Source organism: Ictalurus punctatus, chromosome 1 (assembly GCF_001660625.3).
Source record: "Ictalurus punctatus breed USDA103 chromosome 1, Coco_2.0, whole genome shotgun sequence".
NCBI lineage: Eukaryota > Metazoa > Chordata > Actinopteri > Siluriformes > Ictaluridae > Ictalurus > Ictalurus punctatus.
This window is the reverse complement of record NC_030416.2, coordinates 14,795,967-14,813,616: the sequence shown is the minus strand read 5'-3', so window position 1 is coordinate 14,813,616 and position 17,650 is coordinate 14,795,967. Positions and strand designations below refer to the sequence as shown.

General features: G+C 40.9%; 1 protein-coding gene across 2 annotated transcripts in view; it reads right to left on the bottom strand.

The window, feature by feature from the left end:
* Nucleotides 1-17,650, bottom strand: part of LOC108267545 (CREB-regulated transcription coactivator 2) — a 28,337-nt gene that overhangs the window by 5,809 nt on the left and 4,878 nt on the right. Inside the window, exons 2-14 of one of the 2 annotated variants that reach the window (XM_017471700.3) lie at nucleotides 12,914-13,015; nucleotides 11,476-11,589; nucleotides 10,930-10,991; nucleotides 9,897-9,965; nucleotides 9,172-9,272; nucleotides 9,009-9,035; nucleotides 8,788-8,867; nucleotides 8,653-8,702; nucleotides 8,244-8,476; nucleotides 7,333-7,793; nucleotides 5,015-5,488; nucleotides 2,534-2,620; nucleotides 835-1,033 (exon numbers count right to left, since the gene is read on the bottom strand). In XM_017471700.3, the coding sequence (XP_017327189.1) occupies nucleotides 835-1,033; nucleotides 2,534-2,620; nucleotides 5,015-5,488; nucleotides 7,333-7,793; nucleotides 8,244-8,476; nucleotides 8,653-8,702; nucleotides 8,788-8,867; nucleotides 9,009-9,035; nucleotides 9,172-9,272; nucleotides 9,897-9,965; nucleotides 10,930-10,991; nucleotides 11,476-11,589; nucleotides 12,914-13,015 (2,059 nt within the window). The remainder of the gene's footprint in view (nucleotides 1-834; nucleotides 1,034-2,533; nucleotides 2,621-5,014; nucleotides 5,489-7,332; nucleotides 7,794-8,243; nucleotides 8,477-8,652; nucleotides 8,703-8,787; nucleotides 8,868-9,008; nucleotides 9,036-9,171; nucleotides 9,273-9,896; nucleotides 9,966-10,929; nucleotides 10,992-11,475; nucleotides 11,590-12,913; nucleotides 13,016-17,650) is intronic. The other variant, XM_017471711.3, reaches the window with a different exon arrangement.

The following is a 17,650-nucleotide window of genomic DNA, read 5'->3' as shown; positions in this document are numbered from 1 at the left end:
GCAGCCTTTTCTCTTCAATTAAAACAGGACATGAGCAAATCGACATATTAATCTGGAATCGTTTGTGCAAGTGTTAATCAACCTGCAGCTATTACCAGACACTGCCTGGAAACCCCACCCCTCCCCCTATCTAACACACCCTCGACTGACCTCGCATGGACAACATCGCTTTCTTTCACAGGAAATGGAGAATATTTTGAGTTTTGCGCTTTAGATCCATTTTTTTGGCCAAAAGGGAAAAAAGGGCCAAAAATGTAACTTAAAATAAATGAAATAGGCCTAGAAAATCACTTAAAAATCTACCATGCAGCTCAGTTCATCCACCATGTCGCTGCCGGTTAGCATTTCCCGACTGCACTGCTGTTAAAATTAAACCCTCCCATACTCTCCTTAAACTTGCAATGGTGAAAATGCTCATTTTCCTGTCTTTTTTAGTCTGGTTAATTTCTGGAGTACATCCTTAATCATGATTTGTTTAATGGTAAATTGTGAGCTTGGAAAAATCAACAGCACACAAAGCCTAACTGTAAGTGTATACTGCTCATGCACTCCAACTTTAGGGCTCCTTATTTCACACACTATTCCTACATCCTGTAACATGTGCATAAAATATGCTGAGTTGCCTTTAAATGAATCAGAAAAGGCGAACTACTTTTTGGTCGCAATGTGTGCCTGTTGCAACATCAGTGCCTGTCTTGTACAATTGTTGGATGTGGACTTATCACAGGTTCACATCCAATGCCTTTAGGATAGACTTACACTGACTTTAAACGCAGACTTAATGCAACACTTGCACGCACACACACACACATACACACACGAATGCACACTCACCAGTCAGTATGATGTTGGGGACAGGGTGGTGCCCACTTCCATAGTTCTGGTTCTGACTGGGGTTGAGGAACTGCTGTTCTGAGGAGTCCAGTAAGTCTAGCACCCCTTGGTGGCTGGGGTAGGAGCCATCCTGGCCTTTAGTGGGGGTGTCCAGATTGTGGTTAAAGGACAAACCCTCTGCGTGCGCGTCAATGGTGAACTACAGTATGAAAACACATACAAGAAAGGACGATAAAAGACCCACATGGATGTTAGGGATGGATCAGGATGATCTGACATTAATTATTAATGGAGCTGACTAGCAAGTTTCTAAACAAGAATTAAAAACAAAAAAACAAACCAAAAAACATCAATAAAATGCATAAAAATGTAACAATACAAAACATACATCAGTTTCAAAGAGCAATGACTCCAGACCCATCCTGAATGTAGAACACACACGTGTGAGAGATCTCTGTGTTAGGAGCAAGATCAATAATATGTAAAATATTTTTTAAATAACTTCTATACATAAATTTGAGATGAAAGTTTGGCACAGTGGGTAGCGCTGTTGCCTCACAGCTCCCGGGTCCCAGTTTGATTCTCGGGTTACTGTCTGTTTGTAGTTTTGCATGCTCACCCAGTGTCCGCCTGGGTTTCCTCAGTGTTTCCCACCACCTCCCAAAGACATGCATGTAGGAGGATTGGCTATGCTAAATTGGCCCTAGGTGTGAATGTGTTTGTAGGGTGCCCATGAATGAATGAGTAAATTAATTAAATAAACAGAGTATTATTTTGTCTCAAAGGCAGCTTGTTCTTTCCATTTACATTTCTAGGTAATGCAGGACTATACACTCTCTAAGTACTTTATTAGGAACACCTGTATACCTGTACACCTACTCATTCATGCAATTATTTAATCAGTCAATCGTCTGGCAGCAGTGCAATGCATAAAATCCTGTATTATTGGCCAACAGCTTCAGGTAATGTTCGCATCAACCATGAGAATGGGGGAAAATGTGATCTCAGTGATTTTGACCATGGCGTGATTGTTGGTGCCAGATGGGCTGGTTTAAGTATTTCTCATATATAATTGCTGACCTCCTGGGATTTTCAACAGCCTCTAGAGTTTACACAGAACGGTACGAGTGTCAGCTCTGTGCGTGAAAAAGTCTTGTTGGTGAGAGAGGTCAGTGGAGAGGCCAGAATGGTTTGAGCTGACAGAAAGGTTCTGGTAACTCAGCTAACTCTTTATATCAGTGGAGTGTAATAAAGCACCTCAGAATGCACAACATGAAAAACCTTTTGTGGATGGGCTACAACAACCGAAGACAGCCAAGGGCATGAATCTGAGGCTACAGTGGGAACAGGCTCAGTATTCTGATGTTAGATGCACACATCAACTGAAGCTCTTGACCTGTATCTACATGATCTTTATGCATTGCACTGCTGCCACAAGATGAATGAGCAGGTGGTGTTCCTAATAAAGTGAATGGTGAATTTATGTTATTCATTTCAGGCAACACACCGTAGTTGTCAGTTTTGTAAATATAGAAATCAAATCATAAGAAGGCAGAACATGAAAAATTCAGAGCTACCTTACTGGTAGTCCCCACCCCCACATTAAAACAAAAAAACTAAATGGCAAAAGATAAATCCCATAAAACCATTCCCATTCATTTAGTCAAATAATGGTTGCTATAGTGCATTTGTCTCTTACCTGCTGAGAAAGGTTCTGGTTTTGCCTGCCAGTAAGTTGTAAGCCCAAATATGGATCCTCTAGAAGGGAGTTCAGTAATAAGGAATCCTAAAGCAAAAAAGGAGATATTAAATTAAAAATAAATACAATACACAAATACATGCTACATACTGGGCTCAGAGTTACAATACCAGAGAAACCATCGGAGTTATGAATGAAGGAGTAATGTCTGACACCTGTTAAAGAGTTTCTGTATGTAACACTGATCTTGCTATCAGAGAACTTTAGAACAGAAGAAGACAGGAAACAAGGCCTAAGACAGAGCTATAAATACAGTTGCAATCAAAATTATTCAACCCCCATTGCAAATGAGGTTTATTATGAAAATGTAAAGACTTTCAGCTGTTTGCAATGAACAAGTAAAACAAAAGCTATTGAAATAGTTAAACACAACGAATGCTTCAGGTGATTTCCCCAAATTCAACTGAAAATGCAACCTATAATAACTTCAGTCTCAAAATGTTTCAACCCCTGAATAGAATCCCTCACAATAGCACCAATATGCAAAACTGGTGTTGTCTCAAGCAAACCATCAAGGGCTTCATTAGTTGCACCAGGTGTGCTTGAGCTGGAACACATGAAATACTTGAACTGGCTAGAGGCAGAAAATACATGAAATACCTGGACGGGGCAGAAAAAGGAAGCCATCAACAGCTGTAACCAGATTTCTGAGAAGGCAGGATGTGAAAGGCCATCGAGTGACTGAAAAGACCTGCAGCAAGACTTGGTGGCAACAGGCACTGAGGTTTCAGTGAGCACAGTAAGGCGCGTACTAAACACAGAAGGTTTCCATGCCAGAAGTCGAAGACATACACCACTACTGACCCAAGCACAAGAAAAGTCGCTTCAAAATCATATAAATAAGCCACAGAAGTTTTGGGATTCTGTTCTATGGAGCAATGAAACAAAATTGGAACTTTTCGGCACGATGGATCAGCGGTATGTCTAGAGGAAGAAGAATGAAGAAAGAACACTCTGTCCACAGTCAAGCATGGTGGTGGCTCAGTGATGCTCTGGGGCTGCTTTGCATCCTCTGGCACTGGAAACCTGCAGCATACAGAAGGCAAGATGGCTTCATTGAAGTATCAGGAAATCCTAGGAGAAAACGTCATGCTGTCTGTGAGGAAGCTGAAGCTTGGGTGTCATTGGACCTTCAAACAGGACAATGATCCCAAGCATACGTCAAATTCCACCAAGGCTTGGTTGCAGAAGAAGTCCTGGAATATTCTACAGGGCCATCACAGTCAGCTGACTTGAACCCCATAGAAAATCTCTGGTGGGATTTGAAGAAGGCGGTTGCAGCACACAAACCCAAGAACATTACTGAACTGGACGCCATTTCTCATGAGGAATGGGCTAAGGTTCCTCAGGAACGCTGACAGAACCTGGTGTCTGGCTATGCAACTCGTGTGCAGCAGGTCAAAACAACAAAAGGACACTCTACTAAGTACTAAAGATACTTACCATGAAGGGGTTGAATAATTTTGAAACTGGAGAAATCGTTATATGTGGCATTTTCAGTTGAATTTGGGGAAACCACTTGAAGCATTTGTTGCGTTGAACTATTTCAATTGCTTTTGTTTGATTGTTCATTGTCTGTAAATGTTGAAAATAAACCTGATTTGCAATGGGGGTTCAATAATTTTGACTGCAACTATAGATAAAGCTACACACACAAAGTGCTCCTCTAAAATTCATATGCTAATTCAGAAGACTGTGTTCATCGACAAAGGTTCAGATGAAAGCGGTAACCCCAGATAGGTCCTGGGGTGATGAATGTATTGCATTCTCACATCATAACAGTGCAGCTACAACATAACTACAGCACCAATAACACAAGGCAGCTTAAAGATGCAGCCTTAGTTTAGGCCTCTCTGAATCTAACCACATCCTTTTTCTGAAGTTGTGGGTAGAGAACTGTAATTACAACAGTCTCTCTTCTCAGATAAACACTGCTCAAGCAGGAATGAGGCTGCTTTGTGTGATATATTTCACTGCATGAGAGCAGTGATTCACAAATTACTAATAGAAGCAAATTCCTAATCCGCCATGGCTGGACTAAGCAAACCAAAATCAACTCTATAACAACTGGCATCACACTATGAATAAAACATTGCACGATTATTTCCTGTTTACTATCAACGATCAGTTTAAATGAGTCACCTGTTCCGAGTGTTGCAACTTCACACTGTGGTTACTACACGAGGGACAGACCTAATGGCTAATAGACTGCAAATATATAAATTAGTAAGACTGTATTCTCAAAGAAACTTACACAACACATTAAAACAGTACTAATTGTGTTTCACTGCACAACAGATTTTCTCCTCAACATACCAAGAAAGTATACAAAATATACCACAACACAAAATAGAGCATGGTGCAGTACTATTTTGGTCTTACGGTACACAGTCAGAAATCACAGAAGGAGAAGCTACTTACACTGTAAAGTCCAAGTTCGCTGGCGAGAGACTGGCTGATCTGCTGAAGTTGAGGAAGGTTCTGGTTCTGTTCGTGTGTGTGTGCCTGCGTCTGTACATCAGGTTCCTGCGCTCTCTGCGAGTTCACTGGCCCTGGTGCGTCTGCTGCGCTGCTGTGGTTTTGGTTCGGCTGCGGCTGGAGATGGGAGCCCTGTTGTCGTTGGACGTGTTCAAATGGAAAGTTCTGCGTTTTATGCAGGTTGTGCATGTTTTGCATGTGCAGCTGCATGGACTGCGGGTGTTGTGTATGTGAGTGGGGGTGGCGCTGGGGAGGCTGTGCTGTCTGCTGATGTTGCTGTAATTGTTGGTGCTGGCCCGACTGTGGTGAGGAGCAGCCTTTCTGTGCATCACTGCCCTGGGCTGGCTGAGACTGACCGAAAGGATAAGGTGGTAATCTCTGGTCCATCAGAAGCTTACTGGTATCTAGTGGCACACCCTGGACAGAGTTCAGGAAGAGCTTTCATCACTCAGACATATTGATAATTCAATACAAATGTTGGACCCAATAAACAATTTTAACATATAGCATTCAATAAAGCTGCTGAATTCTTAAACCTGACTGGTCAGAAGGTGTTTGTTACTTTTCTATAACGGCATCGCTCAGACAGTGGTGCCAGCTGTAATTCAAATCACAGGGTCATATTAAGGCACTTGTTCTAACACATTATCATTCTGTTATCATGATCACTTCGATAGTAACACTCATTCAGAAGGATCTGTATGGTGGATAATATATTCTACATAATCCAGGGCAGATTTAGGGCAGAATTAACAGATTTTTAAAATTAAAAACAACAAAAAAAGTTATTTAAAGAACCATTTATGATTGTTGATATAGTGAGCTTTCTGTAGAGAGACTTTAAGTAACTTTTATGGAAGGAGTCTCAAGTAGGGGTGTGTGATATGTATCGTCTAAGATATCTCCTCAACCACCACCAGTGTGCAGCATCCTCCTGGATGACGTGACAGCAGCTATTGCGTGCCAGAACGCCCACCACATACCAGTTATTAGTGGACAGGAGAGATGTAGGCAATTCAGAGATGGAGATTATTAGGGGAATTTCACCAAGACACAGGGGTTATACCCTTCTTCTTTTACGAGAAGTGCCCTGGGATTTTAACTGACCATAGAGAGTCAGGTCAGTTTTAACGTCTCATCCAGCTGTTATTACAGTATAGTGTCCCTACACTGGGGCATTAGGCCTCATTCAGACCACATGGTGAGCACCCCCTGCTGGCCTCAATAACACCACTTCCAGCAGCAACCTTTGTTTTCCCCAGGAGGTCTCCCATCCAGGTAGTGGCCATGCTCAACCCTGCTTAACTTCAGTGGGAAACCAAGCAAGAGCTACAGGGAGATTTGGCACTGGATGTGTGAGGTGACATCATAGAGTATGTCACTCACTAAGCAAAAACCAATTAATCCACCTTGAGTGTCCATGCTGTCACTGTGTGACATAGTCTAGTAGAATACAGTGTGCAAGTGAAGCTACTGTAGCTGGCGAAAATGCACAAAAGAAGATAAAAATGAGCCAACAAACTCATTTGTTCGCTGGGAGATAAAATACAGACACCACCAGCCTCACAATCCGTGTCATCAGATTTAAATGCGAGTCTTGGGTCATCCTCGCTTGCATGCAGGTTGTTTTGCTTTGATGTTGTGCAAAAGACACGTCTGAACCGACCAAAGTGTCAGCACAAAAACACACTCAGCAAACTTTAGCGGAATCGTTCTGCATAAAAGTGCCTTAAGAAAAGAAAAGCAACAGCTGGCAAGACAAACACTGGTGGATTTTGTATTGTTTTTACTTGAATGATTCAGTTTTAAGTAAATAAATAAGACCCGTTTTCCTTAAATATGTTGTTTCCATTAAAATCATTAGTAAGCAGTAATTAATATCCTACTAACAAGAGTGAGCTAGTACAATATAATACTTCTACAAACACATTTTGAAGGATGAAAAATATTGTCTACTTCTCGTTATTGACCGAAATCCCAGAAAATATCGAGACATAATTCTGTCAATATCAAACACCCCTAGTCTCGAGTTTCAGTGCTTTGTAACTGTCCTGTGGTTTCCCAGCTTGAATTAAACTTTGTTTCATTCACAACCACTTTTTTGAACCGTTTTCCAAACTAAGTAACTAGTCAGCATTTTCACTGGTCAAAGCCACCACCAGGAATGTAGCTGTATGCATGCGCAAAGAGACATTCTACAAGCATATGTTAAAAGTTTGTGGTCAGCAGGCATCTCTTCGGTGACTGTGGGGGTTGTTTACCTGTGTGATTGAAGTCAATGTGGTTGAGATGGTGGGTGAGAACTGCTTGGAGTGGTGCCTGCGAGACTCCGGGCCCGGGGGCAGGTTAAGCGGTGAGAGCTGACCCCGCCTGCGGGGGGAGGAGCTTAACTGTGGTTGCACCTGTCCGGGTAACAGCGTAGGGTAGGAACTCAAACAGGGGCCTGACCCCACTGCACTATTCACCGACTGGAGGGACTGACCGCTGAGAGATGAGTTGCTTAGAGAGGAATGAAGGGATTGGTTGCTGAGGGACGACTGCAAAGAAGGGGAGGAGCTAAGGGAGGACTGCAGGGAAGGATTGCTAAGTGATGACTGCAGGGAGGCAGAGCTAAGGGAGTTGGGGAAAGAGTGGCTGCTTAAAGATGACTGGATGTTAGGGTTGCTAAGAGAAGACTGGAGATTAGGGTTACTAAGTGTGCCCTGCAGAGAGGCCAGGAGACCTGCAAAAGTAAAAGAGAGATACAGAGCGCATGTCAAAATTGCCTCGTCTTCTATATGGTGCTTTTTGAATTACACAACCCATAATAAACAGGCAAGGGGAAAATAATAATCTACTAAATGTTAAAGGGAATCTCCAGCGTGTGTGCGCAAACCACACTGAAAGAGTGCAGCGAGGAGGCCGCATCCTGTGTGGTGATCAAAATCAGCCCAGAGGAGATAAAACACGCTGCTACTTCCGATTATATATACACCTACTACTGCCTTCACTGTCAGATAAACACTCTGCTGGGCCATGAACTTAAGTTACTAAGCCGCCTTCAGATTATCGAGCTGAACACGCCCAATGGAAATTGTCAAAGGACCCCCCCCCCCCCCCCCCCCCAAAACATCATAATGATCACAGTGTTGCCTTCACCTAATTAAATGATTAGCTACTTTTAGACACACACCTGGAGAGTTGAAGGCATTTGTGGTATTGATGCCGAGCTGAGTGAGGGTGGACGCTAGGTTGCCAGTGCTGTTGCCCCCACTGAGGGAGGGGTAGCCAGGCTCATCTGGGTCGAGTGGCGTCGGCAGAGGTGAGGGGAAGTGCAGACTGGACAGATCAGGCAGAGAGCCTCCAGTATTCAAAGCAGACGGGACAAGAGGGGCGCTGGACTGCTGATCTGGTGAAGGGAATATACTAATAACCAAGAGAGAGAGGGTGATAGAGTAAGGTTGTATTCGGGAAGAAAGATTAGATAAGTTGTGTATAATAGATAAGTCAAGGGATAAATTATGGAACAGAAATGAGTCTTTTCACTGATTTCAAACATATTGGAGAGTTTAAAAAAAAAAAAAAACGTTCTTGAGACGTACTTGATTCCAGGGACTTCACAAGACTTTGGTCGGGAGGACAGCATGTGTAACTAGAGAACAGAAAGGCAAATAAATCAACTATGTTCAATGATACTGAGAACACAATTATTTTAACAAGATAATAGCCCCAAATACCTTCTTTGTATCCCATGGTTTTAGAAGCTTGCCTTCATCTAATATACTCTCCTCTATGGGAGGGACTGGGTATGGAAACACTATGCAGAAACAGGGATGGTAATCAACATCTCAGTAGCCATTTTATTTTTAACCTAACAGCATGTTCTACTGGTATTATAAATTGCTAAATTTTTTCATGACCGCTGGGGTTATAAAAAAATTAATTATAACCGACTTACTTCTCCTCCCTTCACCCTCAGTCAATCCTATAATATAGACAGAAGAAAGTGAAACAAAAAAACAATAAAAGACAGACTGAAAAAAAAAAAATCAGACACACTGCAGGGGACCAGCTACAAGAATAAATAGTGTGTTAGCACCTGGAAAGAGCGCAATACTTACCGCTGCGTCTCCCATGTGGGTGTAGGGTGTGTCCTGCACTGTACAGATCTCCTGTGGGAGGGTTCATCACACTGGTGTGCAGAGCAGAGTCTGAGTTCGTTCTACAGAGCATAAGAGAACATGGTGAAAATGAAGTGAAGATGGCTGAACAACTTATGAGAAGGGTAGTAGTCTCAGGAGATGGGGACTGAAAAGACAAAGGAGCATATGATTTCTCTTATTGCTCCTTCCTGCAAGTGAGAAAAAGCAGTTTTCACTGACACGGTCAGTGCAGTAGTAATAAAATACCTTCAAAATCACAATAACACACCAAATAAAACTATGAGGAATTCTCCACAGTAATGCATCTCCAACAAGTCATGCAGAACTGACTAAAATATAATAACCCCAGACTGTTTACTCGGGTCACTCAGTGCATGTGCAAAATATAAACAGTTCACACCTGCTCTCCAACATAAGCCTTTTACACACTTACCGCCCTACTCCTAGTGCCGTCAGAACACCTCATCATACGAGGTCAGAAAAAACGTCAAGAGTGGAAAGAACGGGAGAGTGGAAAAGACAGTCGGACACAGGGTCAAAGAAGAATGGAAACGAATGGAAAGCAAATGAGATGTAGATAGACTGAGACAGACAGAGAGAGATAAACAGAGAGAGAGAGCGACAGAGAGAGAGAGAGAGAGAGAGAGAGAGAGAGAGTGTGTATTGGAGAGAGGCGAATTCACCTGTTGAGTGCTGTGTTGGGAAGACGGAACAATGGGTTCTTGTCCATGGAGAAATTACTGGACCAGTTCCTTTGTGATTGACAGAAAAATGCCCATTATTTCCAGCACCAAGAGGAAAAAAATGGAGCAGGCTTACGAAAGTACCGAAAGCAGCCAAAGAGAACAATCAGAAAGAGGGACACTGACAATATAAACAGTGCATAGAACCTTTCTCTTGCCCTATGACCCAAGCCAGTACTGAACAAGATATGTTCAAGAGAATTTACAGCAGAATATCAGGATATTCATCAACTAACAAACAGCCAATACAATTTTCTTTTCTTTTTAAACAGGCAAGCCAACATGTCTCTATACTTACTTACTTCACAGGTTTCCGCTGTGGGCGAGTGGGCAGGATTTATATAGCTGATAATCAAAGTGTGAAGACTTCACTGACACAATGGAAAATGTCTACACGTTCACTGATTCCTCTAGTCATAAATTGGTCAATCCACCAACAAAGATTTCAGAAATTATCAACTGATATTAGAAGTCCAACAAACCAATTGTCAATATGTAACTGATTAAGTACTTCCTCGTTTAATTAGTAACAAGTGATCCATCTGAAAAGTCAGTATCCCACTCACTGAGACTGAATCTGTTCCATTTAATGAAGCCAGAAATGGAAAGAAATGAATAGTAGAAATGAAGATGATGATCCCAAGTCAGACAAATATATGTTTAAAAAATTTACAAAAAAAAGCTTAGAAAAGTTGCTAAGGTCAAAGAAAAAAAAGATGAAAGAAGATGCCTGAAAAGCAACTGAGGACAAAGCTGTGGAAGAGTGGTGACTGAAGCAGCACCTTTGGGTTAGTTCAGTCAGTGCTAGTGTTAGTGCTAGTGTTAGTGCATCACAAACCAAAAATCTGCACGCGCACGCACACACGCACGCACGCACGGCCAGCGTTTGACTTTCAACCAGAAAACAAAATGCAAAGTAAAGTTAACATGCGCCACAATGAGATCACAGTTAGATCTAATTAGTAAGCATTACCTTCTCCAGCTCGGGTCAGGGGGTGGAGACAGGTATGCAGGGCTGCAGTGAGAGCTGTCCATCTGAGGTCAAAGGTCAAGGACACAACAATAAACAAACCTCTTTTCAATAAGTAAACATCCCAGTAAAATCTTTTTTTAAGGCAAAAAAAAAAAAACAAAAGAAAAAACCGCCAAAATATTTTTTAGCGCTTTTTCTAAGAGTGAAACAGACCAGCAATTTCTCACAAATATTCTCATTTGCAAGAATAATCAGGAGTATTAGGTAGCTCTGCTTGTGATTTTACTGTAAAAAAAAAAAAAATGTAAAAAAAAAAAAAAAAGTTTTCATCATTTGAGAGCTGAGAGGATGTAAACTTTTAATAGGATTTCAGCCGAATATTTAAGTGTAATGACTTAACACAAAACATAATCACCCATAGCAACATAGCTTGCTGTGCAAAGCAAAGAACCGATTTTTCACTGTTGTAATCGTACACTATCTGTTCTTAAGATATTACCTCATATGACATTATAGCAAATGTAGGTTTACTGAATGAAAAGATACATGTCTCCTGTACGGTCGGCTGGGGGAAGCGAAGCGTCTGTCTCTGGGGACTCTCTCCACCAGTCCATGGTGCCGCGTGGAGCGGTTGGATTCCAAGTTCGAGTGGAATGGGCCCTAAGGAAACGCACGCATACAGAGACTCATCACAACACAAACAAAATGTGCACAAGCTCATTCACAAGGACAAATAATGAGTCTTTGTGCATCTTGATGCCATTTTGTTGGGTAGACTGCCAAAACTGGTCCTTATATCCAAGGAAACTTGAGCAACAATTGGTTTTACTTGGCTACAGCAGCAGTGCTTTTAAACATTCAGTCCTGAGGTGCCTGACATTCAGAATTTTCAAAGTTTGGTTATTCACTGGATTTAAAAAAAAAAAAAAAAAAAGGAAAAATGCCATTTTCACACATATAAACTGAGACTATTGACATTTTACACAATAAAACCCACAACACAGCAGTGACACTGGAAGTTAAATTATTTTATTGCTAAAAAAGTTTGTAGGTTACTTGTAGAGAATAAACTCCAGAATAGGTTATATTTTATACAGCACATTCCTTGGGGCTGAAGATATTCTAAATTACTAGTTCACACAGGAGCGTCTAAGTATTTATTTTGTTATAATAGACATTTAACATGCTTTGCTTGTGTGAAGTTTGAATCAAATGTGTATGGCTTAGCAACTTAATCAACCTGCCACAACGGCTGGCACATCAGAACACTAGCTCCTGGCACAGCATAAATAACTGGACGCACATTGGCACTACGACAGCTGATCCGGTATACTGGCTGTAATTCTTCTTAAGCTATGGATTTTTGTCAGTAATGTTATACCGTTATAGAAACATATTTACATGAGAAAACAACGTATAAACACATAATCTACATGGAATTCCAGGGTGACCAAAATATACCAGCCAGCAAATCTGGTCATTCTGAAACTGAAGAGACATCACATCATATGGTGCTATATACTGATACCAAGATCATTTTCCACTACCAGATGTCCAAAAAGTCTCCATACATAGGAGAAATTAACACACTTTTTTAAAAACCAAAATCTAGCTTTATTTACCAAACATCCTGTACATTATTGCCATTTCTTTGTAAACCCGGGAATCATCTTTCCCACTCATGATAAACTTGTGTTACAACATCTAGTGTTAAGCACGTAACTTTGAATGTGTTCCTTTAAATGATCTTTGTGCTGCATCTTTTCCTGGTGCATCAATATGTTCTTTTGTCAAAGGCATTCTTAAAAGGCATATATATATATATATATATATATATATATATATATATATATATATATATATATATTTAAAAAGTACATTTTGTGTTAATTTCCCCAATGTATTGAGACTTCAGGGACACCCTGTATAGCACCATATAAACTTCCGCCCATAGCACCAACTAACAAGAGACACAGTGACATACCTGGAGGTCGGCTGCGTTCCTGCCGATCTGATTGACGTTTGGCAGAGAGCCTCCATAGTAAGGGCCCTGTGTTCTAGCCAGTCGCACCTTCTGAGCCTGAATCTTAAAAAAAAAAAAAAAAAAAAAAAATCATAAATCAAGAAACAAACACTAAACACTTCCATGTAGCAAATGCTCATTACAAACTGCCGACATTGGAGACTCCTTCCATAAATGTGAAATGTCTCCTTGCAGACAGCTTCACCATATCAATCTGTTTTCGTTGTTAAATAACACGATTCTTATTAGGCTAAGATTATGTGAGGCATCCACATTACGAGTCCCTGTGAATGAGCTATTACTATAGAAATGCTAAAGTGTACCGACGGAGCTGGTAGAGGAAATGAAATGTTAGAGAAAAAGAACTGCGTATTCAACAGTGCAGTGGTGTAACTTCTAATAATTAGCATATTTTTTGTATCAGACAAGCAGTTAAGCCTGTTACGTGAAAGAATAAGAGGTAGATTATTATGAGACATGCCATGTTGCTGTATTTCATATTGGAAACGGCAGTGAAGGATAAGAAGATGAAGAATGATTCAGACAATACACCAATACTGTGGAATATGGTCATAATTTCTCTGTTAGTGTTTCCATTTATTCGTGGCACAATCGGCTGCTGTCATCTCGAGCAAGCTGAAATGAGTGTTATTGTGTTAGTGCTGTTCCTCCGCCTCACTGTTCTAACCCACTCCAAACAGTACAATCAAGCTTTTGTTTCTGTACACATGGACCAAAAGCAATTCACATTCCACGTCTTTTAAAGGCTTAAAATTGGCACATGAATGACAGCGACAATATTGTTTTGTGCTGGAGCCTGCATGGCACTCCACCAACGTTTATTAATCAAAGGAAACGAGAATAAAAGGCAGAGTGCCATCCATGGGCAGGGCCATACATGATACAAGGTCACGGTCAAGGTCAGCTCACAGAGACAAATGTGTCTAATCAACTGTGTATATGGCATGACGTACAGAATGTAATAAATACATTATTCTGCCATGACCTGGTTAATGAGTTTTTCTGAACAATCATTTACAGACTAAACAATGATCTAAGAGGCTTTTCTGTTTGAGGGCCTTTCAGGCACTGTTTTTTTAAAATCATTTTTAAATCAGCAGAAGGTTTGTGTATTTATTGGTTCCAAAGATGCTGATTTTGAGCTCAGATTCTTAAACAGTATCTGTGATTTAGCTCAAAAGCTTGAATGAGGAAAAAGACTTGGCCTTAATCACCAGTGTCTCACTGCAGTGCTAAAAACACATCTCCAGGTCTTCCCTGCTCAGATCCAGCTACAGATGAACTCCATACTGGATCAAACCATTTTATTCATGGCTTCAGCCCACCCAACACCACTATCCACATCCTCTACTGCAAAAAACACCTAATAGTAAGAGTTCTGAGTTTAGAGGAACCAGGATTATAAATATTAGAACATTTGGCTGCAGCTATGTGACTTTACAAGCAGTTGGACTACAGTGGATTACAAAAAACTGAAACAATCAACACAGACATACAAAAATCCACCTACGAGTTCTGTGAAAAAGTCAACATTTTAATAGCATAAAGGTCTATATTGCATCTATTTGCAATACCATAAACAGAATAAAATGGTAAACATAGCCTCTTATGAAAAAAGCCAGCATTTAGAATCTTACTAGCAGCAAACTTTACTTCATTAACCTTTAGTAAGCGCTTTATCCTGGTCAGAGTGAACGTGGACCCAGAGTCTATCCCAGCAACACTAGGCAAAAGTTATTCCATATTTAACTAACACTCAACTGCTAAGGATGAGCAACTATCGAACATGGATTTAACCAAACTGAACACCACAGCTGTGAGGAAATCCCAACAAATTCAGAAAACTAATACTCCAAGTATACAGTACAGTAGACCGAACAAAGTCAACTTTCATAATACTGACATTGTTACAATGTTTAAGGTGTTTTTTTATACACCTAATGCAAATTTATTGAAACAGGTGTTTCCTAAACTAGAATGAGACTCATGTCCCTTGGTGCTTGGTTCGGTCACAAAACGTCATCATTTTTAAAAGTGGGCCACACTCGCAAAAAGGCTAAGAACCGCTGCTCTATACCAAGGGGCTCCTGAGACAGATTACAACAGATTACATCATCAGGAGATTGCAAGTTCGAATCCAGACAATGTTACAGTTATTCGACACCAGTAGTCCTCAAGAACAGAACTGGCTGTGCTCTCTGGGTGGGAAGGATGCTGTTACTCTCTCCTCTTTTCAACCACAGTGGTACTCGCCAATCATACGCTTCTGTGAGCTCATGTATGCGTAAGAGGGCAGATAGCGCTTTAATCCGAGTGTGTTACACAGCGGTTCAAAAAGCTGTAGAGATTAGTTTTGTAAGTCTTGGAGGAAGCATGTGTTGGTCTCCATCCTCCCCAGTTGGAAGCTGCCGTATGATAGGGGAGAGCTGGCTGGTGGGTTGAAATTGGCCAAGACCAAATTAAGGAGAAACCTCTTAAGTACTGCATACTATAACAGTTGCATAAAACTGACAAAAGTAATTAATCAACTGACATGTCAATTCACCTTGCCATGCCCACCTGTGATATTTTTACCACATTACCCACCCTATTTTGTTTGGAGCGACAAACAAATTTAGCGAATATCTCCATGAAGAAAGCAATTAATTATAGAGCTCTGCTGTGCTCTGAAAATGACGAGATCAATACTATATCAGTGTGTAACTACACAGCAGAACAGACTTCTATTACTTTACCCAAATGCCAGTAATTAAACAACTCTAAGGTCCAAAGAGCACATGGCCATTCTCTACCTTGACCGCCTGTTCGAAACCAAACAAACTGCTCTACACATGCGCTACTGGCACAAAAACCAACAGCAAAACATATAGCCATGTCAACTCAACACAGGGGCCAGGGATAGCTGTAGTTGGACCAGCTGGAATTACAAGACAGCTCCATAAGAAATGTGACATGAAACAGTAGGGCAGTGAATAAACAAAGTATTCTTTTTCTGGTTATTTTCTAACCATCTATACTGTACAAATGATTTAGTATAAATCTGCAAGTTGCACAATACTGACAGCTTTGTAGCTTAGGATTTTAAATTCAATTAACTGTGTATAAAAAGTGTGCTTTATAAACAGTTTATGCTTCAATCAGGCGTGAGTAAAACAAGACGAAGTGTAAAACATTGGCAGAGCGATGCTTGGGCTCGAGTTTTACACAGCACTAATGTGCCTCCGACAGCCGGCGTGGATTGAAATGCTTGTTAAAAAGAAGTGTAACTACACTTTCGAAACTTGGCCGGCGTGAACTGGCCTCAAGACTGAGACAAATATCTGAAATATAAACGCCAGTTCAATGTTACAATCACATCAGTCGCATCAAGGCTTTCAATCCTATAATCTGAGTGTATTGCATTAGTTATCCATCTTTCCTGTAGGAAAATTGCATAAACTCCGATAATCCGAAAGTCGGGAAACAGCGCAAGGGCTTCATTAGAAGGACAATACATCACTAGGCATATTTCAGCAAGCACGAGTGATTCTGATGAACATTCACAGAGCATTCGATACCGCTCCACACCACAATACCACAATTCAATACCACGATGAACAGCTGAACTAGATAACAAGGCGCATTTAATCACTTTATTTATTCATGAAGGCAAAAACCTCTGAAACTGCATTCAAATTACAAAATCTGTTTCTGGCCTCTTGCCACAAACTCCATTCAGAGGCCCATAAATGAGTTTAGTTACTACAGTACTATGCAGCCACAGACCACAGTACACAGCCAGACTCCAGCACTAAATCATCATTTACTGTCAAATATAAACTTGTAACTGTTTGTGGATTTTATTTTAATTAAGGGGGGGGGGGGGATTTGCCATGTAATACCAATTAATGGATATTATTATTATTATTACTACAGTGTTTCCCATACATGGGCTCTACTTGGGCAGCCCGTCCAGGTCAATTAAGACTTACGCAAGTAGATAAAATTCAATTTTTTCTTTTCAAATCGCAATTGTCAGTTCATAATCAACCTTCAACCCCCCAACCCTGTTTTAAACGTTAACACTACACATATTATTTTAACTTACGAGGTTACAGTAACATTAGTTGGTCTGGCTAGCTAGCTGTCTAATGGGAGAGCTAGTCTCAACACCGAACTGAACACTCAGTGCAAAGTGACGCAGCTCTAACGTTATCGATAAGTTAAGACAACAGCTTACTAACATTATGGAGAGCATACCACTATTGACTTTTGTGTACGTTTTATTTCTCCCATTCACTGGCTTTCTTGTCTCTCGTCATTCGCTGTCTAGCTCGCCCGACCACTGCTGCTCTCTCTCTCTCATCATTTTAAAAATTAGTCGAGAAGCCGACAACAAGCCTGACTTTATTTTTGATGTTATCAAACGAAGGGAGATGTCCTCCATTCATCCTAGAAACATCTTTGTACTCAAGGCAGGGTTGTATAGCTCTGATCAGTCTGACTGCTAAACTCTGCTGTGACTGCTGCTGCGGACGGTCATGAAGCAGACACTTGGTTTAAAGTTGTAGCGTCCATCGTCTGACTGAGTATCGATAACACGTTTATCAATAAGTATACCCCCTATAAACAGGCATTGGAAAAAAAATTTCCAAGCCAAGGGAAATTTTAATATTCCAGTAAGCAATGCCAACTGTG